Source organism: Crocuta crocuta, unplaced genomic scaffold (assembly GCF_008692635.1).
Source record: "Crocuta crocuta isolate KB4526 unplaced genomic scaffold, BGI_CrCroc_1.0 scaffold8, whole genome shotgun sequence".
Taxonomy (NCBI): domain Eukaryota; kingdom Metazoa; phylum Chordata; class Mammalia; order Carnivora; family Hyaenidae; genus Crocuta; species Crocuta crocuta.
Window position 1 is genome coordinate 2,369,524 of NW_027532162.1, and position 27,136 is coordinate 2,396,659.

The following is a 27,136-nucleotide window of genomic DNA, read 5'->3' on the forward strand; positions in this document are numbered from 1 at the left end:
GGACGGTCGTGCGCTCAGTCTATATGGACTCACCAAGAAATGACTTCGGAAGAGATTTCTCTGGACTCTGAATGAACCCCTCTGAATGAACTCGCTACCTGGTTTTCTTTATCGTGTCTTTTACCACTGACTCCCACCCCTGATCCGTTTACTTCCAGCTTCATGAAAGTCCCTGTTTTACTACAGATGTTTCTACATGAAACCTAGAATTCTCTGGAGCACAGGTACACTTTAAGGCCCGCATGGCTAATCTGTAAATAAAGCACAACTCACACGGACAAATCTGTGATAGGAAATGTTTAGTTTTTCTGTATCATCAATTTATAACCTACTCTTCCTCTGTAATAAGTTTAAATACGATCAGTTACCGTAGGAGATCATTGAAGCTGCCATGTGCTGGTCATGGCACTGGGCTCCGGCGACTGGCTCTTGCAGATGACCAAAGCAAGACCTCTGTCCCTCCCCACCCCCCAAAGTACAAAACCCAAACACCAGCCACACAACGGAAGACCCGGCTCCATGACGGTGTGCAGGACACCCCTGTGGGCAGAGCCTCGTGGAGGCCGAGCTAAAACTGTATCATCCACTGTGTTTCCTCCTGTCTGTACTGTTCCTGACCCTGAACTCCGAGCCTTAACATCTTGTTTCGTGCAGGAAAACACCCCCTCTTCAAGCCGTCACCTATACAAGCCCCAAGCATCACACGTGTTGTGTCTGTTGTCTGAAAGGAGGAGCGGGTGCATAGAATCGTAGCAATAAGGCTGAGACGGTGCCGGAATGGAAGGAACAAAAAAATGGTTGGCAATCCAGACACAAGTAAAAAAAATATTTTAATAAAAATACGAGAAAATACTCCTAAAACTAAGTAGAAAGTAAAAAAGGTTTGGAGCCTGGGAACAGGGTCCTGAAGAGGCCTACCAAGTAACAGGGACTAAGGAACAGAGGCTGTGACAGGTGCTGTCACCGGCCCCCAGGGGACAGGGCAGTGAGGGATTCTGATCCCGAAGACCACAGAAGACAGCAAGCAGACACGAGGAGCTCCCACGCCAAGGCAAGGCCACACCCTGGTGGGTCCTGCGCCCCTGGGCTCGCAGAGGGCAGCAGACTGGCCCTGGGACCCCCAGCCTTTCGCCCCTTCCCTGCCTAGAGAAGCGTGTGGAGGAAAGTCAGATGGGGTCTGGGGTCCATAAGGGAGTGCGGCCTTTGTGAGGTGGGTTTTCTATGCTCCCTCAAAGCCAAATGGGTGGGGACTGCCACGCAGTCACCCAGAGAATGGGGACAGCTTAGAAGAGAGCAAGGTGGGGGGGGAGCAGCGCGCCCAGCATGAGGGCAGAGCCCACGTGGCGTCCCCGGGGGGCCGAGGCGTCGGTGGGCGCACGCTGTGCCTGCCTCCCTTGGGGACTCGCTGGGGCAGCCTGAGTCCCACACAAGGCGGACTGCCACGTGGGCGCAGGGGAGCAAGCACCCCGGTGGGGGCCGCGCTCCCACTCTGCTCCAGCCCAGGCAGGCCCCTCTCGGGCTCCCCGCCGGCCAGGCTCCCCCCAGAGAGACTAGCAGGGCCAGGAAAGCAGGGCCTGACGGACCCCAGCCAGACTGGGAGCCCCCCGTTCTCACACACTAGTCCAAAGGTCAGTGGGAAGGTATCTGTGGCCAACATCTGAATCATGGACTCTGAGCACAGATCCTCTTGAGGAGGACACGGGGGCCTCACCCACTCAGCTGGCAAGTCCAAGGAGCGGAGCCGTGGGTCTTCCTGGGGAAGAAGGAACGCCCCCTCCCCCCCCAGGGCAGTCAGCTCCGCCTGTGGCAGTTCCTGGAAATCCATTGCTCAGATTCTCTATCCTACTGGTAGTTTCTCGGATCGAACTCTGACTCACACAGCTGGCTAGTATGATTCTCAGTAAACTGGTTAATTTCTACCGGCCGTGAAGCCAAAGACGGCATCCCCAGGTGAAGCCAGGCACACAGTGTCCCCGAATCCCAGACGGGAGGCAGGAGACTGCAGGGCTGCTGCACCAGCTTGCTCTTACCCCAGAAGTCCCCACGTCAGCATCCCTGAAGGACGGCCACCCCAATCGGGAACTTTTATTCCGGGCCAACTCTCACTGACAGAAGTTCTTCCTTAGACCAGACAAAAAACCTCTCGCTGTAACTTCCACCCACCTGCCCCATCATGTGGCGCTGCATCAATTCGACGCTCGTCTCTAGAGAAAGCTAAATGTACTAGATCTAACATCTGGAAAAGAGCAGGAGGCAAGCTGCAGGCCACCTCAAATTATTCTTGGGCTCCAGGACTTCTTCGCTCAGAAGCTTCAGGGTCAAGGGAGCTGACGTCTGCGGGTGGAGGGAGTTCAGTCTGAGCACCACGTGGGGTGGTCTCCGTGGTCCTCAGGCCACAGAAACCCACAGATGTGGACCAGACGCATTCACACACGAGTGGGCGGCACCCCGAGGTGTGGACCCAGCCAGGATCGGGCTACACCGACGGGCCGGCAGGGCTGCCCCCTGACTCAGAAGCAGGCCCTGCACACGGAAAAACCTGCCCACGCCTTGGTTTTCTCACGTGTTGAAAGGAGGCGAACCTTCCCTCTGCACCGGCCCGTGTGAAATGGGGCAGTAGTGCGCACGGGGCGCGCACGCGCGGGGCGGGGCCGACCCTGGACAGGCGGAAGCACCTGCGTTCTCCACACTCCTGGTTTCGGTACTTGAAGCCCGCCCCGCAGATGCTCCCCTCCGGAAAGCCACATTCACTGAATCAGATGCAAACCAAACTGTATCGAGAAGTAACCTTGCGGGAAATTGCTGAGATTCAGCGGTATCATAAAGCCTTTCTGGATCTGTAATGTTCACGACCAATGGGCGAAGTAACAACTGCTCATGCCCTGACGTAACTGAGGCACGGCAGCGGATACAAAGGCCTAAGACCTGAAGGGACACTCGTAGGAAGAGTACCGAGAATCTCATTTCAGACACAATGAGGAAAGGAAGACTGATGATTCAGTTCTTCCTTCTCAACCACAAAGGCCATTTCACGATGTTATTTATTCTGTTTTATTCATGTGAACAGGATTCATAAAGGTGAGTCCACCAAAGGCCAAATCTCAGTTTGTCCAGATGCTCTTCCTCCCACAACAGAAACCCCAGGTTCTGAACATCACAGATGCATTCGGGGCTGATGGGGTGAGGGGAGAAGTGGGAAGGGAGCCCATCAACAGTTGTTGTTGTTGTTCCAAATGTTTATTTTATTTTTTGAGAGAGACAGACTGTGAGCCGGGGAGATCAGAGAGAGAGGGGGACACAATCTGAAGCAGGCTCCAGGCTCCGAGCTGTCAGCACAGAGCCTGACATGGGGTTTGAACCCAGAAACCGTGAGATCATGACCTGAGCCAAAGTTGGGTGTTCAACCGAATGAGCCACCCAGCATCCTTCAACATTAAAAAAATAGAATATTGTGTTTGTAAATATTACAACAAATCTGGAAAAGCCAACAGAGGCAACACAACAGACCACTGCACACTGGGTTGTGCTACAAACACCAAAAATAGAAATGGGAAGCTAACATCAACACCTTCTCCAATAACAATGACGTGATTAGGGGATGTAATTAACAGGAGGAACCCAGGAACACAGTCCCAGAAGTGACCCCTTGGTTACTAGGAACTCACTGCCCAGTCACAAGGCCCCAGTGGAGAGAGCATAAAAACCCTAATAAAGGGCACGGAAGACTATTCAAATAAATGGAGGAATCTTCCATTCCCTGGTGTGGGGTGACATCCTATTACAAAGATAACTTCTCCACAAGGCAATGTGCACACTGAACACAATCTTAAACATAATTCTAACTGGATTTTTGATGAACTCAAATAATGTAGTATAAAAATCTAGGCGAATAATAAAAATTCTAGTGGCAATCTTAAGAGAAAACCTGTGCATTTCCTCATTTGTGAGGTTAGTTCAAGGCTGCTCTCATGGTAGAGCCCAGGTGTGACCCCGGGAATGTGCACATTCCCGTGCACATCCTGTGTGCCGGACAGAAGACTGAAACCTCACAACGCCAGTACATTGAAAGTACCTGGTTTTCGTACCCTCACTAATCAGAAGGCACAGACCTCTGACTGAATAAAAAAGCAACGCTCAACTCCATGCTGTCTGCAACAACCTGCTTTAAATACAAAATTACAAATTGGTCAAAAGTAAAAGTAAGGAAAACAACATCTCTGGTTCACACGAATCAAGAAAGCAGAAGTGGCTATATTAATATCAGGCAAAGCGGTTTTTGGAGCAATTAAGATGACCAGGGATAAAGAGGATCATTCTGTAATAATAGAAGAGTCAACTAATAAATAATACTAATATCTATGCACTGAAAAACATGATATAAAACTTGACAGAACTGTAAGAAAAAGACAGTAAGCAATTAGAAGATAAAAAATAAACAGCCCTAATTACAACAGCACCAAAAGATGAAATATTTATGAGTCTAAAAAAACACTTAGGACCTGTATGCTGAAAGCCACAACTGCCAAAATGGGAGACATACTATGTTCATGGACTATGATTAAGGTATCAGCTCTCCCGAAATCTACATAGTAGTGCAATTCCAAGTGAACCCCCGATGGATATTTTGTGGATAAAACCAAACTGTTTCTAAAATTTATATGGAAAGGTAAAATAATCAGATAGGCAAACAGCTTTGAGAAAGGAAAACAAGATTGAAGCATTCACACTAACTGATCTCAAAATTTACTATGAAGTGACATGACAGTAATGAAGATTACTGGTATCAGCAAGCAGATCCCTAATCAATGGAACAGAACAGAGTCCAGAAATAGACTCACAAATACGGACAACTGACTTTTGACAAGGCTGCAAAAGCATTTCAAGGAGTGGTTAGTCTTTTCTTTTTCTTTAAAAAAATTTTTTTTAAATGTTTTATTTATTTCTGAGAGAGAGAGATAGCATGAGCGAGGGAGGGTCAGAGAGAGAGGGAGACACAGAATCCAAAACAGGCTCCAGGCTCTGAGCTAGCTGTCAGCACAGAGCCCGACGTGAGGCTCGAACCCATGAACTGTGAGATCATAATCTGAGCTGAAGTCGGATTCCCAACAGACTGAGCCACCCAGGCACCCCGTGGAATGGTTAGTCTTTTCAACAAGTGGAATAGTTGGACAGCCATTTGCTAAAAAAATGAACCTCAACCAAAATGAATCACAGACCTAAATATAAAATGTAAAACTATAAAACCATAGGGGTGCCTGGGTGGCTCAGTCGGTTAAGCATCCTACTCTTGATTTTGGCTCAGGTCATGATCTTACATGCTGACAGCACAGAGCCTGCTTGGGATTCTCTCTCTACCTCTCTCTGGCCCTCCCCCCCACCAAATAAATAAAGATTTAAAAAAAAAACCTTATAAAACCATAAAAATTTTAAGAGCATGATCTTTGTGAGCTCGGGTTAGGCAAAGACTTCTCAGACATGATACCAAAAGAAACAAATCATAAGAATGGGCATGGAGGAGGACACTTGTGGGGATGAGCACTGAGTGTTATGTGGAAACTAATTTGACAATAAACTATTTGTAAAAAAAAAAACAAAAACAAATCGTAAGTCAGACTTCATCTAAATTAAAATTCTGTAAAAGACACTGTAATAAAAAAAAAAAGCCACAGACTGAAAGAAAATACTTGCAAATCATATAACTGGCAAAGGTGTGTATGTTGAATACGTAATGAAGCCTCAAGCTGAATAATAAGAAAACAAACAACCCAATTAAAAAATAGGTAAATGATTGAAAAAACACTTCACCAGGGAAGATCTACAAATGACGAAGAAGCACAGGAAAACATGTTCAGCATCATTTGTCACAAAGGAAATGCAAATCAAAGCCAAAATGAGAGGGGCACCTGGCTGGCTCAGTTGGTAAAACATGTGACTCTTGATCTTGGGGCTGTGGGTTCAAGTCCCACGTGGGATGTAGAGTTTACTTAAAAATAAAAATAAAATCTTAAAAAAAGCCAAAATGAGATAAAAGGACTGATGGCCCCAGATGTTGACAAGGACTCAGAGCAACCTCAATTTTCACATGCTGCTGGCGGGGGCGGTGGGGGTGTGTGTGTGTGTGGGTGCAAAAATGGCACAGCTGATTCTCAGAGCAGTTTAGAAAGTTAAACACACAACATGAGCCAGGAGTCTCACATGTCTACCTGAGTTCAGTGAAAACCTATGTCTACAACTTGCACATGAATATTTACAGTGGTTTTCCTGCCCCACATGACCCTAAACTGGGAAATGGACAAACTGTCGTACATCTATGTAGTGAGGTACCGCTGAGCAGTTAACAGGAACAAACCGGTGGGTGAACCTCAAACACGTTATGCAGAACGAAGGAAGTGGGAGTCAAAAGGCTACAGACCGCACGAGCCCACTGACGTGACATTCTGGAAGAGACAGCTTGGTAGAGCTGCGGACAGATCAGTGTGGCCAGGGACGACGGGGGAGGAGAAGCCTTGACCACAAAGGAGTAGCAAAAATAGTTTTGGGGAGGGCAATGAAACTGCTCTTGATGTTGATGGTGGTGGGAATTACATGATTAGATGTATCAAATCTCATAGAACTGTTCACTAAAAAGTGTGACACTTGCTGTATGTGAATTCAAAATTAATTTTAATTTTTTAAAACATTAATTTTAAAACATGTTATGAAAGGATACTTCTTGCTGGTAAGTTCCCAAACCTCGGTTCCCAGCGTCCTTAGCATCTCAGTAGTTTCTCCACTGTGCCCCTAGATCAAAAGAAAAACTCTTCCACGTGGGAACTTTAAAAACCCCCAGCTTTACTGAGGTATGATCGAGACACAATTAATGGCACGTGTTTATTTTAAAAAAATTTTTTGGTAATGTTTATTTCTGAGAGAGAAAGGGAGGGAGGGGCAGAGAGAGAGGGAGACACAGAATCTGAAGCAGGCCTCAGGCTTGTGCTGAAGCAGGGCGCGAACCCACAAACTGCCAGATCATGACCTGAGCTGAAGTTGGACACTTAAGTGACTGAGACACCCAGGTGTCCCAAATGGTATATGTTTAAAGTGTACAATCTGACATTTTAAAAAATGTTTTTATTTTTGGGGGTGAGGGGCAGAGAGAGAAGGGTGAGGGACAGAGGATCTGAAGCAGGCTCTGCACTGACAGCCAAGAGCCCGATGTGGGGCTCGAACCCATGAACCATGAGATCATGACCCGAGGTGAAGCTGGACACTTAACCAACTAAGTATCCAGGCGCCCTACAGTCTGACATGTTTATCGTATGCATACATCTGTGAAACCATCATACGACCAAGATAATGAACACATTTGTCATCCCCAAAAAGTTCTTAGAAGCCTTTTGAAGAAATAGACAGATATAGGTTGGTGGAAGCAGGGATGGGGATGGGTCGAATTGGGGAGCCACGGACTAAGAAGAAATATTAACTTTTACTTCCTATGCTTCTGTATTTATTTCAATTAGAAAACAGGGGCGCCTGGGTGGCTCAGTTGGTTAAGCATTCGACTTTGGCTCGGGTCACGGTCTCACAGTTTGTGGGTTCAAGCCCCATGTCAGGCTCTGTGCTGACAGCTAACTCAGAGCCTGGAGCCTGTCTTCAGATTCTGTGTCTCCCCCTCTCTCTGACCCTCTCCTGCTCACGCTGTCTCTCTCTCAGAAATAAATAAAACATTTTGAAAAAAAAAAAAGAAAACAAACATACCATTTTTTTATGGTTTAAAAACATTAAGCAAAACAAAGGGGAATTCTCCAAAAATAGTAAGAACACATCTCAAAGCAGATATCGGTATTACTGACACTGCAAATAGAAAACTCACTCTCTGGATTTCAGAAAGTACCACACATTTTAGTCTTCCTCTAGCTCACTGCTGATGTTAGTGCTCCTCTAACCCAGGCTCCTATGACTGGCTAAACAAAAACAACAAAGCCAAAAGGGGAATGAATGCATGATTTAAATCCTCACTGGAAAGAAATCCGTAGACTATTTGAAGCTTTCCTGGTTAATATACTATCTTCTTTAATCAAAACATGCATTCCTCTCCCATTTCCAAAATATCTTCACCCTTACAACAAGTAATACTTTCCAGAACACACTGTAAATATCAGATGTAAAACTAGACAAAGAAGAGCGTCCAATGTCAACTCTCAAGTGAGCACAGGACAATTGCCCTGGGGCTGTGGGCAGTAACCCCCCCTCCCCCCAACCAGGGACCCAAGAAGAACTGCTTTGCCCTTAATGGAAAATGCTGACTTGAACCCTAAGCATTCAAGAAACAAGCTGTAAAGCCCCATCTGTTCATTTACAAGCAGTAGAGAGGACAATGACGTGATGGGCTGCTTTTCCCTGGAAACCCAGTGTACATCCGGGTAAGAACAGCACTACCATCACACTGTGTGTACAAAGCTTCTTGTCGTTGTTTTAAAGTTTATTTTGGGGCGCCTGTGTGGCTCAACTGGTTGTGTGTCTAACTTCAGCTCAGGTCATGATCTTATGGTCTGTGAGTCTGAGCCCTGCGTCGTGCTGACAGCTCAGAGCCTGGAGCCTGCTTCACGTGTGTGTGTTTCTCTCTCTGCCCCTCCCCTGTCTCTCTCTCAAAAATAAACATTAAAATTTTTTTTAAGTTTGTTTATTTTTGAGAGAGATGGAGAGAGCATGAGTGGGGGAGGGGAGAGGGAGGGGGAGAGGGAGAGGGAGAGAGGGAGAGAGAGAGAGAGCGAGCGAGCGAGAGAGTGAGCACAAATCTCAAGCAGGCTCCCCGCTGTCAGCTTGAACTCATGAACTGTGAGATCATGACCTGAGCTGAAATCAAGAGTCAGACACTTAACCAAATGAGCCGCCCAGGCATCACACGGTGCTGTTGTTTTAAGAAAACATACATTTACTGATTTTTAATGATGATGAATGTGGTAGGTACATGATCGTTATTNGAGAGGGAGGGGGAGAGGGAGAGAGGGAGAGAGAGAGAGAGCGAGCGAGAGAGTGAGCACAAATCTCAAGCAGGCTCCCCGCTGTCAGCTTGAACTCATGAACTGTGAGATCATGACCTGAGCTGAAATCAAGAGTCAGACACTTAACCAACTGAGCCGCCCAGGCATCACACGGTGCTGTTGTTTTAAGAAAACATACATTTACTGATTTTTAATGATGATGAATGTGGTAGGTACATGATCGTTATTATAAGTTTGAAAAATTACAGTGCCTCTGAACCTTCCAGCTCATCCTGCCGCCAATCTAACCAACTCCTTCTCGGACCTTCAGGTTGTACTGCTGCCAAGACTCGTTTTAACGTCTTCGCCTATGCAGGGAAGGCCACACTGAATGAACACCTACTGAGCTTGTGACAAGCGCCGGCCAAATTCCGAGGGAGAAGACTGTAACCAGGGCTGCTCTCTCGGGGTTTACAGCCCCGTCACAGGGCTTATATGAGGGCGTCCGTCTGGACGGGGCAGTGCAAGAAGGCTACTCAGAAGTTCTTAAACTTCTGGAATGCTGAAGAATGACCTGGGGGACAGGTAGAGACAGGGTGGCAGCCAAGAAGTGACTTTTAAAAAATTTTTTTAATGTTTATTTATTTTTGAGAGAGAGATAGAGTGTGAACAGGAGAGGTGCACAGAAAAAAGGAGACACAGAATCTGAAGCAGCTCCAGGCTCTGAGCTGTCAGCACAGAGCCCAACACGGGGCTCGAACTCATGAACTGCAAGACCATGACCTGAGCTGAAGTTGGACGCTTAAGTGACTGAACCACCCAGATGCCCCAAGAAGTGACATTTAAAAACAATTTATTTATTTTGAGAGAGAGAGAATGGGGGGGAGGGGAGAAAGGGAGGGGGGGAGGGAGAGAGAGAGAGAGAGAGAGAGAGAAAGGATTTGAAGTGGGCTCTGTGCTGACAGCAGAGAGCCTGATGTGAGTCTTGAACTCATGAACCATGAGATCATGACCTGAGCTGAACTCAGAGCCACCCGGGCAGCCCAGAAGCAACATCACTAACAAGCACCCAGGTGGTGCTGCTGTTGCTGCCTCTGAGCAGTGCCCTTCTGGAAGAGTGGCTCTCACCCTTTGGTCTCTGGACCCCTTTAAACTCCTAAACATTGCTGAGGACCCCAAAGAGCTTTGGTTTATGAGTCATTTCTGTTGATATCGACTGTAGTAGATATTAAACCAGAAAAATTTTAAAAACATGAATTCATTAAAAAATACTGAGTCCAGGGGTGTGTTAAGCGTCTGACTCTTGGTTTCGGCTCAGGTCGTGATCTCATGATTCGTGGGTTCGAGCCCTGAGTTGGGTTCCATGCTGACAGTATGGAACCTGCTTGGGATTCTGTCTACCTCTGTCTCTGCTCCTCCCTCCCTCCCTCATGCTGTCTCTGTCTCCCTCAAAATAAATAAACTTGAAAAAAAATAAGCCCACTGTGTCAATATAAATAACATACATTTATGAAAAAAATTTTTCATAACAATGTTAGTTATTTCATTAAATCTCATGGTACATAAAATACAGGTGACCCTTGAACAATGCAGGGGCTGGAGGGGTCAACCCACGGCGGGGTGGAAAATCTGCATATAACTTCTGACTCCCCCCGAAACTTAACTACTCATTGCTTACTGTTGACTGGAAGCCCTACTGATGACATAAACAACTAACACGTATTCTGTATATGTAGCATACGTATTCGTACAAGAAAGTGAGCTAGAGAAAAGAAATGCTAAAAAAATCATAAGGAAAATACATTTCCGGTACTGTACTGCATTTCTATTAAAAAAAACCCGTGTGAGACTGGACCTCCCCAGTTCACACCTGTGTTGTTCAGGGGTCAAACTGCATTCTGCAAAACAAACACAAATTGAGCGAGAAGAATGGCATGTTTTACATTTTTGCTAATCTCTTCACTGTCTGGCTTTGGAGAAAACAGCTGGCTTCTCATGTCTGCTTCTATGTCCTGAATGTTGGTTTCGCTGAAATACAGGAAGGAAATGTCTCTGCACATGTGATGCAGCTGGAAAAGGCAGGAGTAACTGGTAGACCCTTTGCAGAGAACCGTGGACTTCTTTGATGCCACCCCCAAACTGGACACAAGGTAGTTTCTCTTATCAGTGAGGTGGTCTCTACATTAAGAGCCAGTGGCGTGTCTTGCACTCTGAATGGCTCTCTGGCCCACGAACGACTACGGAACGTCATCGACTGGCCATTGGGAAAATACTGGTTCAGTGGATCATGTAGATCTTCCAGTGGGACTCATTTCGCCACATGTATTAAAAATCCCGTTTTGGTCCCTGATCTAAGCAGGAGGGCCTGGGGCCCTGGGAAGCTGATGCTTCCCGCACTGAATGGATACAAATTCTCCAAACTTCACACTTGTGCCCCAAAGCTCGAAGGTTGCAATGACAACAAACATTCTCACTTATTCTCCTTTCAGTGACTTCTCATTCTGCCTCTTCTGTGAGAAAACTCTTGCTAATGTTCATTTGAATCCACAGTTGGTCTCTGAGTCACTTAAGTAAAAATGGGGGTCTGTGAAAACAGTGGTTTTACTATCAGTGTGTTGACTGTAAGAAAATTGCCAATGCCCGAAAAACAGATTAACTAGAGAATTTAATTGAAACAAACAAACAAACAGATGGTTGGTTATACTTAAAATAAGACTGACATGAAGACATCATGAAGTTTGCGTGACGCAGGCCTGAGACTCTAGATGCCGGGAGCCCCCCAGTGGGTCTGGTTCCCTTTCACCCTCCTCTCAGTTCTTTCAATCTGAAAATTAACGGGCTGGACGCTCTGTGACACGCTGGGACCGCAGTCTACGGTGTAGAAAAGCATATGGCACCCATGAAAAGATGCTCACCCTCTCTCACCATCGTTGTCACTAGGGAAACGCAAATCAAAGCCACAGCGAGATCCACCTCCCCCCACATGGACGGCTACCGTCCGACAGACAGGCAGTAACGCGTGGGGACACTGAGCCCCTGTGGCCTCTGGTGGGGGTGCGTCCCAGGGCAGCCACTTTGGGTAACAGTCTGGTAGGTCTTCCGAATGTTGTTTTTTTAAAAACATTTTTTCTTTCTCATTAAACTTTTGTTTTAATAGGTCTCAAAATTCTATGACAGAGTTTTGGGCAAGTTGTTTCCGTTAACAAGTACTGATTCTAAAAACTAATAACGTAAAACTGCCACACACAAAAAAACCCAAATGGTCCACAGAGCATTCTCCTTTCCTTCCAAAGGTTTTACAATGCATGGTTACCACTGACCCGTCTTTCCCTATTACACTTAAATGGCCAACTGGCACAAACAGTTGTGAGGCTGTTCATCCACCGCTGATTAAGGCTGGGGTGGCAGGTACTGGGGACAATATCTGTTCAGCCTCTGAGCTTCCAGGGCAGACTCAGTGACTGGGGCCAGCTCCAGCTGCCTTCCTGTCTACTGCTTTGACGACACCCACGGCACCTGTCTGTCTCATGTCACGAACAGCAAAACGGCCCGGGAGGGAAGATAGTCAGAGAAGCTCTCCACACACACGGGGCTGGCCAGGAACCATGTCAACGATGGCAGCGTCACCAGACTTTAAGAACTTAGGACCACCCTCCAGCTTTTTTCTGGAAGGACGGTTCAATCTCCTTCAGCTCAGAGAACTTGCAGGTGATGTGAGCTGGGTGACAGTCCCGCACAGATGTGCAGCTGGCACTGATTTGGCCTGAATGTTTTATGATAGTCACCTGAGCCACGAAGCCAGCTGCTTCCACTGGGGGGTCATTTTTGCTGTCACCAGCCACACCGCCACAACGAACATCTTTGACGGATACATTCTTGACACTGAAGCCCACACTGTCCCCAGGAAGAGCCTCACTCAAAGCTTCATGGTGCATTTCAACAGACTGTACTTCGACTGTGACCTTGACTGGAGCAAAAGTGGTCATCGTGCCTGGCTGAAGAACACCAGTCTCCACTCGACCCACAGGGACTGAACCAATACCTCCAACTCTGTGGACGTCTGGAGGGGAAGACGCAAGGGCTCGTCGGCTGGACGAGCTGGTGGCAGCAGGCTATCCAGAGCTTCAACAGTGTGGTTGCACGGGCACTGCCACCTGTACGGGTGACTTTCCATCCCTTCAACCAAGGCATGTGAGCACTTGACCAGAAACTGGCACAAATGCTCCTGTGTCGGGGTTGTGGCAGGTTTTCTTAATGCAGGTGCTGCCTTCCTTCACGATTCCTCGCAGCTCTCCTGGCTGTAGGGTGGCTCGGTGGAATCCATTTTGTTAACACCAACAGTAAGTTGTTTTACACCCGGAGTATAAGCTGGAAGGTCATGCTCACAGTCTGCCCATTCTGGGAGAACCCGCTTCAAGTTCACCAACTCCAGCAGCAACGATCAGGACCTCGTTGATGTGCCTGTAATCGTATTTTTGATAAAGTGTCTGTGTCTTGGGGCATCAATGACGGTCACATACTGTTTGCTGGTCTTGAAATCCCACAGGGAGCTATCAACGGTGATACCATGTTCACATTCAGCTTTTCAGTTTATCCGAGACCCACGTATACTTGAAAGAGCTCTTTCCCGTCTCAGCAGCTACCTTCTCAAAGTTTTCGATAGTTCTTTCATCAATCCCACCACATTTCTGATCAGACGATAAGCAGTGGTGGGCCTGCCTGGATCTACTTGTCCGATGACGACGGCATTCATAGGAGTCTTTTCCTTTCCCGTCTTGGTTTTCACACCTGTGCTCTGGTGGCAAACCCACTGCGAAAAGGCTAATTTTTTTTAAATGTTTACTTATTTTTGAGAGAGAGAGAGAGAGACAGATAGAATGTGAGCACGGGAGGGGCAGAGAGAGAAGGAGACACAGAATCCCAAGCAGCTCCAGGCTCTGAGCTGTCAGCACAGAGCCTGACGCGGGGCTTGAACACGAACCGTGAGATCATGACCTGAGCCGAAGTCAGATGCTTCACCCCCTGAGCCCCCCAGGCGCCCCGGTCTTCCAAACGTTAAACACGCAGTTAACATGGGAGCAGCAGCTCCGCTGCCAAGTAAATGCTCCAGAGAAATGAGAACACATGTGCACACCGCGCTTCTATGGGGTGTTCACAGCGCCAAGTAGCAGAAACGACCCAAATGCCCGTCCACGGATGAATGGGTAAATACAAATGTGGTGTGAGCAACACGAAGAAGTGATGATACCGGCTGCCACATGGATGACCCTCGAAGCCATCATGCTAAGTGAAGGAGGCCACATGTCATACAATTTCACTTACAGGAAACGTCCGGGTTAGGCAACTCTACAGGGACAGAAAGGCAATAAGGGGCTGCCAGAGGTGGGGGGTGAGAAATTAGGGAGGCCGGGCAGTGGCTGTTAATGGGCATGGGGTTTATTTTTAGATGGATGAAAATGTTATAAACAATTAGATGTGGTGATGGCTGCATAGTACTGTGAATATATTAAAAACCGTGGGGTTGTAGATTTTATTTATGCTTTATTTTATATTTGAGAGAGAGAGAGAGATATCAAAGGAGAGGAAGAGAGATGGACATAGAATCTGAAGCAGGCTCTAAGCTCTGAGCTGTCAGCACAGAGCCCAGTGTGGGGCTCGGGCTCATGAGCAGTGAGAGCCTGAGCTGAGCCAAAGTTGGATGCTTAACCGACTGAGCCACCCTCGCGCCCCAGGACTGTATATTTTAAATGGGTGAATTCCATGTATATGAATGATCTCTCAATGCATTTGTTCCAAAACTATATAGTAGTCCAGTCTAACAGGCAATATATATATATTTTTAAAGTTTATTTTGAGAGAGAGAAAGTGTGCGTGTGAGTGGCGGAGGAGCAGACATGCGGGAGAGAGAATCTAAAGCAGGATACACACTGTCTGTGAGGAGCCCGACATGGGGCTTGAACTCACACCATGAGATCATGACCTAAGCTGAGGTTGGATGTCCAACGAACTGAGCCACCCAGGCTCCCCTAACAGGCAACATATTTAAAAGAAGTAGCATAAGGGGCTGCCTACGTGACTCAGTTGGTTGAGCATCTGACTCTTAATATCAGCCCAGGACGGGGACCCAAGGTCATGGGATTGAGCCCTATGTTGGGCTCCATGCTGAGCATGAAGCCTGCTTGAGATTCGCTCTCTCCTTCTCCCTCTGCCTCAAGCGTGCTCTCTCAAAATAAATAAATGGGCATTAAAAAAAAAAAGTAGTAGTATAAGGAGTATAGCACCTACAGAGCCTTGGATTCTACAAAGTGGAAATTAACATCTTTAAAAATACTATGACAAGGGGCGCCTGGGTGGCTTGGTCGGTTAAGCGTCCGACTTTCGCTTAGGTCATGATCTCGCGGTTCGTGGGTTCGAGCCCCGCGTCGGGCTTTGTGCTGACTGCCAGCTCAGAGCCTGGAGCCTGTTTCAGTCTGTGACTCCCTCTCTCTCTGACCCTTGCCTGCTCACGCTGTCTCTCTCTCTCTCTCCTAGAAATAAATAAAACATTAAAAAAAAAACAAACCACATACGTAGTGATAAAAAAATAAAAATAAAAATAAAGATACTATGACGAAACACAAGCACATGCACACACACACGTAACAAGCGATACTCAAGGGGGCTGGCTAAGTGCGTCAGGGGTCAGCAAAGCAGGCTGCATCCGATGAGCCAGGAAGGGACTCACATCTCTCCCACCTGCACTGTTTGGGTCCAGGCACGGCGCGGGGTGGAGGCCTTCTATGGACCGCGTGAGTTCGGTACCCAGTCTCCACCTCTGAGGCCAAGAAACCACCACCAAGTATCATCCTCGCTACTTTCTTTCTCCCTTGTGCCTGTTCCCACGAAGAGGAAAGCGCTGGGAAGGCAGAAATACTGTTCGCCAGTCTACTTCCTCACCTAAAAACGTTCCTGGCCCATAAGGGATGCTTGATAAGCGTCTGTAAGTACTTTAGAGGGTCAACTGCCCAACGCTCTAAAGTCCACCCTGACTTCTGGGGTGGGGACAAAGTGAAGAAAGGAAGAGAGCCCGGCTAGGACATGATTACTAATGGGGAGAGAAGTAATGACAATTTAAGCAAAAGTCCCAAGGGCTTTCAGCACCCTGAGCAGTTCTGGTAACGTGCACTTTTTATTTTTTAATGTTTATTTATTTTGAGAAAGAGAGGGAGAAAGAGAGAGAGAGCATGAATAGGGGAGGGACAGAGGAAAGGGTGAGAGAATCCCAGGCAGACTCTGCAGTAGCAGAGCTCAGTGAGGGACTCGATCCCACGAACCGTGAGATCATGACCTGAGCCAACATCAAGAGTTGGCCGCTAGGGACTGAGCCGCCCAGGGGCCGTGCGCTTGTACGCAAGCACAAGGGAATCTGACCAGAGCAGGGCAGCGGGCCGGTTCCGGGCCAGGCATCTGACCTGAACCTGGCGCTTGAAGCCTCAGGCCTGCAGACTCTTCTCTCCTTAAAAATGCCAAAGTCGGGGGCACCTGGGGGCTCAGTAGCTTAAGTGTCTGACTCCTGATCTCGGCTCAGGTCATGATCTCACGGTTCTTGAGGCCCAGTCCTGGGTCGGGCTCTGCACTAACAGTGTGGGGCTTGCTTGGGACTCTCTCTCCCGCCTTCTTTCTCTGCCCCTCCTCTGCTTCCACTCGCTCTCAAAATAAATAAATAAACATTAAAAAAAAAAAAGGAAAAACCTTCCAACCATGTGATTTAACATAAAACAACAGATGTCCTTATACATTTTATATATATTAATAAGTAAACTTAATTGATTCTTTTTTAAATAATTTTTTAATGTTTATTCATTATTGAGGGGAGAGAATGTGTGTGTACTAGTGGGGGAGGGGCAGAGAGAGAGGGAGACAGAGGACCCCAGGCAGGCTCTGCACTGTCAGCACAGAGCCTGACGCCGGGCTCGAAGTCATGAACCGCGAGATCACAACCCGAGCCAAGGTCAGGTGCTTAACCGACCGAGCCACCCAGGCGCCCTGAATTTAATTCAAAGATAAAATAAATTTAATATGCAATAAAGAAACATTTAAAATCAAGGGGGGAAAGGAAATATTCCATACATGATATAGAGACAAATGATTTTTCTATCATTTTATGAGAAAATGAAATTATATCCTTCTGCACCACAAACAAAGTCCCAGGAGGATTATAAAGTGTATTCTGAACAACAAAATTATGAAGGCATTAGGGAAAATATTAGATTGTTCTCGGAGATTCTGGCATTTGGGAGATCTTCCAAAGTAAGTGAGAGCTGAAATTAAGGAGAGAAAAAAAAAGAGACCCCTGTTTTCCTTCGTCTGAACAGGAAAAACGCCAGGGTGCTCGTCACGGGTGGGTCGGGGAAGGAACCCACTCGGCTCTTGCAGCCTCGGGCTGACCACACGCTGGTAAATTCTCAACTTTAGAACAGTTAACAACAAGTTAAAATAATCAAGTTGATATCGGCTTCTGACACAACAGCTTATGAAAAGCACAAAAAAGAACACTGCTTTCAAATTCTCTGTCCAAAGTGAACACACTAAAGTGAGAAAGAAACATCGTTTAGGTCGTAAGATTAGTCCCTTCCGAAACATACAGCTTTCGGGGAAAAAATCAGCAACTTAAGGAGGAGTTCAGTGAAAATCAGGACATAACATTTTATGTTAAGCAACAAAAACTCCCTTAGAACCAGGGGCTACTGATTTCAGAGGCGGACGAGGCACCAACAATTCAAAAAACACTCAATAGAAAACGAGTTCAGCGTCAAACAGCACGAGTTTGAAACGGGATTCTGCAAAGGGCCTGGAAACAGGCTGCGAGGCAGGAGACCGGAGGCCTGAGATTTGGGCCCGAATGAAACCAACAACGAAGTAACCGCAGGGCGACAGAGGCCATCTCAGCCGCTCAGGACAGACCGTCCCGACATTAGCTTGGTCCGTCACCATTATTGTTATTTAATGTTTATTTATTCTTGAGAGAAAGAGACAGCGTGAGCAGGGGAGGGGCACAGAACGAGAGAGGGAGACACAGAATCCGAAGCAGCTCCAGGACCTGAGCTGTCAGCACAGAGCCCGACGCGGGGCTCGAACCCATGAACCGGGAGATCATGACCTGAACCGAAGTCGGACGTTCAACTGACTGAGCCCCCCTGGCGCCCCGTCCCATCACTGTTTTAACTCTGCCCCGTCATTAGAGTCTTCCTGTGCATGTCAGACATGTTTACTTCCAAATCATGGTGAGCACTATTCCATCAAAGAGGGTAAGATGGTACATTCAAATGAGGGCTCGAACGTATGTGTAAGTGGCCCATAGGGTGCTCGTGGTGGTTAACACACAGGACACTTGGACTGGACCTAGAAGGTACCAGTTCCTCACTGTTATCGCTGGAACACAGGACACATTACAGAGTTTCCTTCTTCAAGTACAAATTTTGCAACAGGAGGACTTTTTTTGCGGGAAGGTTGTGTTAGGCTCAAACTTCGCAGTTTATGCTAAGGACGCCACAGCCCTGTGTGTCACTCGGGGTCGGGGCGCGCTGGTCAGACTGTAATCACTTACCATGTGGACTACTTCCGGGTAAATAGGCTCTGTGATCACATTCCGGTTATGGGTGATATATTCCACCATTTCGCTTAAAGCAGCTCGTTTCACTTCCTTCCACTTCAGGTCACTCAGTGGATCGGAAACAAAGTCAAAGAGGACACAACACTGACGTAACTTCTGGATAAAAAGCTTCTCTTGATCGGCAGGAGGAACATCTGAAAAGCAGAAAGCAAAGTATATTGATCGCAAAGATGCTTAGCCCCAAATCACTGTGAAACACTTTTAAGCCTTCTACTGTTTTTAGTTTGACTTAATGGAGATTTGAGGGAAGGGACAGGGTGGGGGTGAAGAGAGGCCAAACATTCCCCGCAGAGAAAAACGACAGCTTGTCACTGCTCAGCTCATACACTTATGAGAACATTTCTGTATTATTCACTCTCTGAAACCACATCGAAGGTCCCGTCCAAAATCAGCCCCTTAATGCATTCACTCATTCGACAAGGGTCACCCCGCTGCTGGCCATCCTCACACACTAGTCCCGTGCTGGGCGGGGGGCGCGGACGCTCACGCCAGCGACGCCTGTGGACGCAGGTAGGGCAAGGCGAGGAGGGCGACGGGGGAAGGGCACATGGGTGCCCCCGGCTTCCTGCACACACCGAGCAAGTGCCATCAGTCTGAAGCATGCCAGGACGAGCGGCTGCCAGCCGACGCATGAGGTCACCGCCCTGGCGCGCCACAAAACAGCTTTCGTTCCTCCTCCTGGGCTCCGGTCAACTCGTGCCAGAGGCGACGCCTGGTGATCTTAATGACGACGGCAGCACAGAAACGGTGCGGGTAAAAGTCATAGCACCCACCGTTACTGAGTGAGTGCTTGCCCGGGCACGTGCCACACACACGCCTTAGCCGCACGTACACGTGTTTTCCGTGACATCGGAGGGCAGACACAAGTCTGGAGGGCCAGTGATGGGGCCTGGCACGGCTTTCCAGGGTTCTGGAACGTCGTGAGTGTGACAGCCTCCCTGGGGTGAAGAGGAGCTTGGGCGTGACGCCGATGAATGGGATGTACGGACATACGTGCCAAGACGTGTCTGACATTTGCACAGTGTCTCAGTATCTTCAAAGTGATCAATGGCGTTACAAGGTCCTTCAAGGGCAAAAGAGCCGCTCAAAGTGCAAGTCTGTCCACTGGATTTTAATGGGGTAAGATGGATGCACGGCTCGTTATGGAGTCAGACTCCCCATTACAGATTCCTGCAAGAAACTGCCCGTTTAGGTTCTGGCAAAGAAAACGTCTGGAACTATGTGCGAAGGATATTAAGATACTCATCCCCCTTCCCCAAACATGTGTCTTCATACACTTCAACCAAGACACACAGCAACAGACTGAATGCAGAAGCAGACAGGAGAATCCGGCCGTCTCCTAGTAAGCCAGTAAAACATTATTATTTTTGATGTTTATTTTTGAGAGACACAGAGAGACGGCGTGAGCAGGGGAGGGGCAGAGAGAGAGAGGGAGACACAGAATCCGAAACAGGCTCCAGGCTCTGAGTTGTCAGCACAGAGCCTGAGGCGGGGCTCAAACTCACGAACCGTGAGATCATGACCTGAGCCAAAGTCGGATGCCCAACCGACTGAGCCCCCCAGTCACCCCTAGACTTATTATTTTTAACACATGCTGCCAAAGCGAGCACGCGAGTTTGTTATATTTATATGAATTAATAAATATACACTATTTTTTCTGCTTTCATTTGGAACATGGTCAATACTGGTAGCTAAACCCACATAAACAAAAGCTCACCGGGGGTCCTACATAATGTTTAGGAGTGTGAAGGGGTCCTGGGCCCAAAGCTGAGGCCCCTTACCCGCCTGCGCCCCAGGGCGCACCTCCAGGCCCTTGGACCCTCTGGGCTCCCCCTTCTCGGTCCTGCTGCTAACTGTCGCTTCCTGCTCAGGGCTGTCCCCCTTCCTCGTTAGACTAGTTAGACTAGCTGCGCTCTGAGCCCTTGCTGTTGCTTTCCGCATTCCAGCTACCCGGCCTAGTATTTCCCGCTTGCCCCCACAGGCTCCCTGAAGGCACGGGCCAGGTGACTATGTTTTCCAGTTCTCGGTGCACCCCTATTGCCCAGTAACGAGACTTGCATACAGCAGGCACACAGATGTGGCCACCCAAACTGACCCGGCGCCCCTGGGTGAGGGGATTAGGGGATTTTGCCCCAGGGGTGCTCAGGAGACTGTGGGAACTGGTCTTTGGATCATAAACATTCTGAGTCGTCGATGTCTGTTCAATCATTTTATTTATTTTTTTAAAGACTTTGTTTTTTTATTTATTTTTGAGACACAGAGAGACAGCACGAGTGAGGGAGGGGCAGAGAGAGAGGGAGACACAGAATCTGAAACAGGCTCCAGGCTCTGAGCTGTCAGCACAGAGCCCGACTCGGAGCTCGAACCCATGAACTGTGAGATCGTGACCTGAGCCAAAGTCGGACGCTCAACCGACTGAGCCCCCCAGGAGCCCCTGTTCAATCATTTTAAACGAGTGATGATCGTTACAGTGTTTGGGTCCAACCTTTTCCAACGAAAAGGTTTCCTTTTTGGAATTACCTCCTTGCTTGACTTCAATCCTTGCTCAATTCTACAGCGTGGCTCACCCTCCAGTCTGCTAGGATCCCCTTAATGAGTTCATTTGGTAGTCACGGCTTGTAGATTTGGAAGCTATCTGGGATTCTCAGGTTCTTGACGCTGTAGAAAACGAAGAAGCCTGTGTTCACCCCGAGAGACACCTGGGGATCCAGACACTGAGAGCTTCACATGGCTGCCCCAGGCCACTGCGCCAGTAAGTGGCAGATCAGAGGTATGGCAGCATAATATACTCTAAAGCAAGGGCACCCGGGGGTCCCCCGGTGGCGTCATTAAGTCTCACATACCGCAAGAGCATCCGAAAGCATCATTCACTCCTTTAACACAGTAATAAGAACTGACATTCAGAATAAAGACAAAGTTGTTACCAAAAACACTAAACAAATCCATTCTGATTAAGGAGGAACAGCAGAGTAAGGCAGATTTAAACTTTTCTATCTAAAATTCTTCTAAAAGACAACAAAATCTCAGCCTTCTGGAAATTACGTCAATTTTTCCAGGGTTCGAGACAGCTAAGGTGTTACTATACTATTTTCACTTATAGTTTATAAAGAGTCTGTGATGATAATCTCATGAATTCCTGCGGCACCTGGGTGGCTCAGTGGGGTAAGTGTCTGACTTCAGCTCAGGTCAGGATCTCGCGGTTCGTGAGTTTGAGCCTCGCGTCGGGCTCTGTGCTGACAGCTCTGAGCCTGGAGCCTGCTTCGGGTTCTGTGTCTCCCTCTCTATGCCCCTCCCCTCCTCTCAAAAATAAACAAACATTAAAAAATTTTAATCTCATGAACTCTATTTCCTAAAACCTCAGTTGGCTATTTTTATATCATGGTTTAAAAATTAAAAAAACAAACAAACCTGCTTGAAAGAAGAAAATAAGGTGTGACAGACTTGAACCTGTATTTGACTACTCTTCTGATTACTCCTGTAATGTGAACCAAATGTTACCAAACTAACCAGGCCTGGCACCGTGAGAACCTTACATTCTCGTATTCCGTGTTCAACATTGCCTGACTCTTAAGGAATACACCACAACACTGGACTTGACCCAAACCTTACATTACCTCCAAGAAGCAGAATAAAAAATAATGGACTTTTGAGTTTTGCCCATGAGGGACGGTGGCTTATTTTAATTTTAAATTGCACACAGACTAGTAACACTGACCAACTAAACTGTTTCAGAATGTGCCGGTAAGGTCTCGACAGAGAACAATTAAGTGGCACCACGTGGGGCAAAACTCAGCTGCAGCCTGCTGGTGCTGCAGGAACCCCGTGTCCGGGGCCTTGAACGAGGAAGTGGGGTTAGAAGCACAGCTGCCCAGGACAAGGAGGGAAATAAAAGACATGATCACAGGTCTGGGTAGAGAATTTTTTTTTAACTGTTATTTCTCCCCCCCGCCCCCGATTTTATTTATTTATTCACTTATTTATTTTTGACTTTATTTATTGTGTAATTTACATCCAAGTTAGCATCGAGTGCAACAATGACTTTAGGAGTAGGTTCCTTAATGCCCCTTCCCCATTTAGCCCCCCCCCACTTCCTTCAGCAACCCTCTGTTCTCTGTATTTGAGTCTCTCATGTTTTGTTCCTTCCCTGTTTGTATATTCTTTTTTGCTTCCCTCCCCTTATGTTCATTTGTTTAGTATCTTTTTTTTTTAAATTTTTTTTTAAATGTTTTATTTATTTCTAGGAGAGAGAGAGAGACAGCGTGAGCAGGGGAGGGTCAGAGAGAGAGGGAGTCACAGACTGAAACAGGCTCCAGGCTCTGAGCTGGCAGTCAGCACAGAGCCGACGCGGGGCTCGAACCCACGAACCGCGAGATCATGACCTGAGCGAAAGTCGGACGCTTAACCGACTAAGCCACCCAGGCGCCCCACATTTGTTTAGTATCTTAAATTCCTCACATGAGTGACTTCAGATCATATTTGTCTTTCTCTGACTAATTTCGCTTAGCATAATACCCTCCAGTTCCATCCATGTAGTTGCAAATGGCAAGATTTCATTCTTTTTGATGGCCGAGTAACACTCCATTGCATATATAAAGCACATCTTCTTTATCCATTTATCCATCGATTGACATGTGGGCTCTTCTCATACTTTGGTTATCATTGATAGCGCTGCTATCAACACTGGGTGCATGTGCCCCTTTGAAACAGCACACCTGTATCCCTTAGGTAAGTACCTAGTAGTGCAACTGCTGGGTCTTAAGATAGTTCTATTTTTAATTTTTTGAGGAGCCTCCATGCTGTTTTCCAGGGTGGCTACATGCGTTTGCGTTCCCACCAGCAGTGCAAGAGAGATCCTCCTTCTCCGCATCATCGCCAACATCTGCTGTTGCCTGAATTGTTAATGCTAGCCATTCTGACAGGTGTGTGGTGTTATCTCATTGTGGTTATGATTTGTATTTCCCTGGTGACGAGTGATGTTGAGCACTGTTAATGTGTCTGCTGGCCACCTGCATGTCTTCTTTGGAGAAGTGTCTATTCGTGTCTTTTGCCCATTTCTTTACTGGATGATTTGTTTTTTGGGTGTCGAGTTTGAGAAGTTACTTATAGATTTTGGATACTACCCCTTTATCTGATCTATCATTCGCAAATATCTTCTCCCATTCTGTCGGGTGCTTTTTAGTTTTGCTGACTGTTTCCTTCACTGTGCAGAAGCTTTTTATTTTGATGAGGTCCCAACAGTTCATTTTTGCTTTTGTTTCCCTTGCCTCCGGAGATGTGTTGAGTAAGAAGTTGCTGCGGCTGAGGTCAAAGAGGTTTTTGCTTGCTTTCTCTTCTAGGATTTTGATGGCTTCCTGTCTTATATTTAGGTCTTTCATCCATTTTGAGTTTATTTTTGTGTGTGGTGTTAGAAAGTGGTCCAGGTTCATTCTTCTGCAAGTCGTTTTCCCAGCACCACTTGCTGAAGAAACAAGTCTTTATTCCACTGGATATTCTTTCTTGCTTTGTCAGAGATGAGTTGGCCATATGTTTGTGGGTCCATTTCTGGCTTCTCTATTCTGTACCACTGATCTGTGTGTCTGTTTTTATGCCATAACCATACTGATGATGACAGCTTTGCAATACATCTTGAAGTCCGGGATTGTGATGCCTCCTGCTTAGGTTTTCTTTTTCAAGATTGCTTTGGCTTATTTGGGGTCTTTTCTGGTTCCACACAAATTTTAGGACTGTTTGTTCTGGCTCTGTGAAGAATGCTGGCATTATTTTGTTAGGGATTGCATCGAATATGTAGATTGCTTTGGGTAATGTTGACATTTTAACAATGTTTCTTCTTCCAATTCAGAAGCATGGAATATTTTTCCATCTTTTTCTGTCTTCTTCAATTTCTTTCATAAGCTTTCTATAGTTTTCGGTGTATAGATTTTTCACCACTTTGGTTAGATTTATTCCTAGGTATTTATTCCTAGATATTTCATGGTTTTTGGTTTATTATTTCTTAAATTAGGAGCTATTACATTCTTCTACCCCAATAATACCACAAACAAGGTACCTTGAGTCTGTATAAATCTTTCAGCACCGCCCCCTCCCACCCCAGGGTCCTCATAACTCTGTTATTGTGAGCTTGGGACACTTCCCAACTATTTCCAGGTAAATCCTAAATGATACCTAGGAGCAAAATGTAGGGCACACCAGAAGCTGGGAAGACACTAACCCGTGGCATGGGAAACAGCACAAACAAGGTGGAGATATGACTGTGTCGTTCTTTTAAAAACTTATTTACTGAAAGGAAGTCTGTAATTTATAACTGACAGGGATGCTCACGCAAGGCTACCATCAGAGTAGGGTGAGGGCACCCCATTAATGCTCCCGGCCCCTACCGGGAGGGACGGCAGTGTTCCTATATCCACGGCACCAGAGAAGTCATTGGAAATGGCCTCATTCCTCCGATCCCTGACCTCCAAAGTGGGGGTGAACCCCAAGGGGGCCCAAGGTGGTAACAGCAGAACTTCTAGGTACTCACACTTTCTTCTTCTGCAAAGAATAACTTGTAAGCTGTGCCAACAGGTACGCTGCACACGGGCATGCTGTGGGGGCATGTGCCTGAGGCTGCCGGGCCGCCAGGCAACAAGGAGGCACTGCAGCCTTTAAAAAGTCATTCCTAAGCCGCTAACCGTATCACAGCCAACTTCCCAGGTGCCGCAGCGTCTGTGTGCCTCAATCACAGACAGGGCAGAGTGGGGACAGATGCGCCCAAAGCACGGGTCGTGGGATACGGGGAGGCTGACTCGCCGGACCGTGGCTACGCAAGGAGGCAGCATGTGAGCCTTTGGTGGACAGAAAAATGATGACAGAGCCAGGCCCACTTCTACGTGACAAGTGGTGGTGAAAAAAAACCCTTCAAGATACAATAAGGAACCAAGTTTCAGCACGACAGCTGCCAAGACGACGAGAGAAGCAGGCCCTTCTGGGACACAGGAGATGGCTCTTCCCAAATAACCAGGACCCCGACCAAGTAGAGAGAACAGAGAGAGACTGCGGAAACTGTAAGCCTGGAGACTGTTGCCCCAAGAGGTCCCCTCCCCCCAAAGGTACACACACTCTCGAGCTGTCAACCACTTCGTGGTCACTCACGGAATGTTTGCTAAGCAGCTGGAGTGGCTGGATTTCCAAGGAGAGAGGCCGCAGTGTAACCACAGCACCTCCGTGGGCGCTCATGCGGCCCTTCTCAAAGGCACGGCGCACAGGTCTCAAGAGGGTCTAAGAAAACACAGAAGTTGTGAGCCCACAGACACGAGAAGCTCATTCAATGGAAACAAACCAGCAATCTCGCTCAGAGGAGAGCCCGACCTTCAGCTATGACGTCATCTTGTCCTTCCAACGAGTCTATTCTTAGTACAAGGTGAGCCAGAATAAAGTGGGATTCAGTTATTAACAACATGGAGTAAATGTGGGATTCTTCATTAATGGGTGCTAAGTCCCACTGGGCTCTATTTTTTTTTTTTAATGTTTTTTTTTTTTTTATTTCTAGGAGACAGAGAGAGAGACAGAGTGAGCAGGGGACGGTCAGAGAGAGAGGGAGTCACAGACTGAAACAGGCTCCAGGCTCTGAGCTGGCAGTCAGCACAGAGCCCGACGCGGGGCTCGAACCCACGAACCGTGAGATCATGACCTAAGCGAAAGTCGGACGCTTAACCGACTAAGCCACCCAGGCGCCCCAAACTGGGCTCTATTTAAAAAAAATTTTTTTTTAATGTTTTATTTACTTTTGAGAGAGAGACAGCATGAGCAGGGGAGGGGCAGAGAGAGAGGGAATCCGAAGCAGGCTCCAGGCCCTGAGCTGTCAGCACAGAGCCCGATGCGGGGCTCCAACCCACAAACTGTGAGATCATGACCTGAGCTGAAGTTGGACGCTTAACCGACTGAGAGCCCCCAGGCGCCCCAACTGAGCTCTATTTCTTATATGATGAAGCGAGGCAGGTGGCGGGTTCCCTCCACTAGAAAACAAACATCCAGCATTACTCTTTTGTTTTTGAAAAAGGAAGTCCATGTGCCATTTCTGAAATGACCCTTCTTTCCCCCTGCTGCCTGCGTCCTCTGTCCTCGATCCCATCTGCAGGTCCAGAATGTTCTGCCACCACCAGTGCCTCTCCCAGCACCACCACCCGAGTCTTAGCTCCTACAGCCTTAAAATAAGGCACAGTATCTGTTAAACTAAGTCCTTTCACCTTGTCCTGTTCCATGCTCTGACTATTCATGGCCCTTTCTTTTTTTGTAAATATTTTTGAGAGAGCGAGTGTGTGAGCAAGTGAAAGCTGGGGAGAAGTGGGGAGGGGATGGAGGATACGATGTAGGCTCTGCACTGACAGCAGAGAGCCTGATGCAGGGCTTGAACTGACGAGATCATGACCTGAGCTGAAGTCGACTGTTCAGCCAACTGAGCCACCCAGGTGCCCTATTCCATCTGGGAAGAACAGAAGTCTTTGCAATATTGAGTCTTCCAATCCATAGACATGGAATATTTCTC

At 47.4% G+C, this 27,136-nt stretch overlaps 1 protein-coding gene and 1 pseudogene across 3 annotated transcripts in view; both read right to left on the reverse strand.

The window, feature by feature from the left end:
• PPP2R5C (protein phosphatase 2 regulatory subunit B'gamma) overlaps positions 1–27,136 on the reverse strand; it is a 127,579-nt gene that overhangs the window by 30,602 nt on the left and 69,841 nt on the right. For all 3 annotated transcript variants that reach the window (XM_077776544.1, XM_077776547.1, XM_077776548.1), the window contains one exon: positions 18,550–18,749. In XM_077776544.1, the coding sequence (XP_077632670.1) occupies positions 18,550–18,749 (200 nt within the window). The remainder of the gene's footprint in view (positions 1–18,549; positions 18,750–27,136) is intronic.
• On the reverse strand, positions 12,131–13,287 carry LOC144241866 (elongation factor 1-alpha 1 pseudogene; annotated as a pseudogene).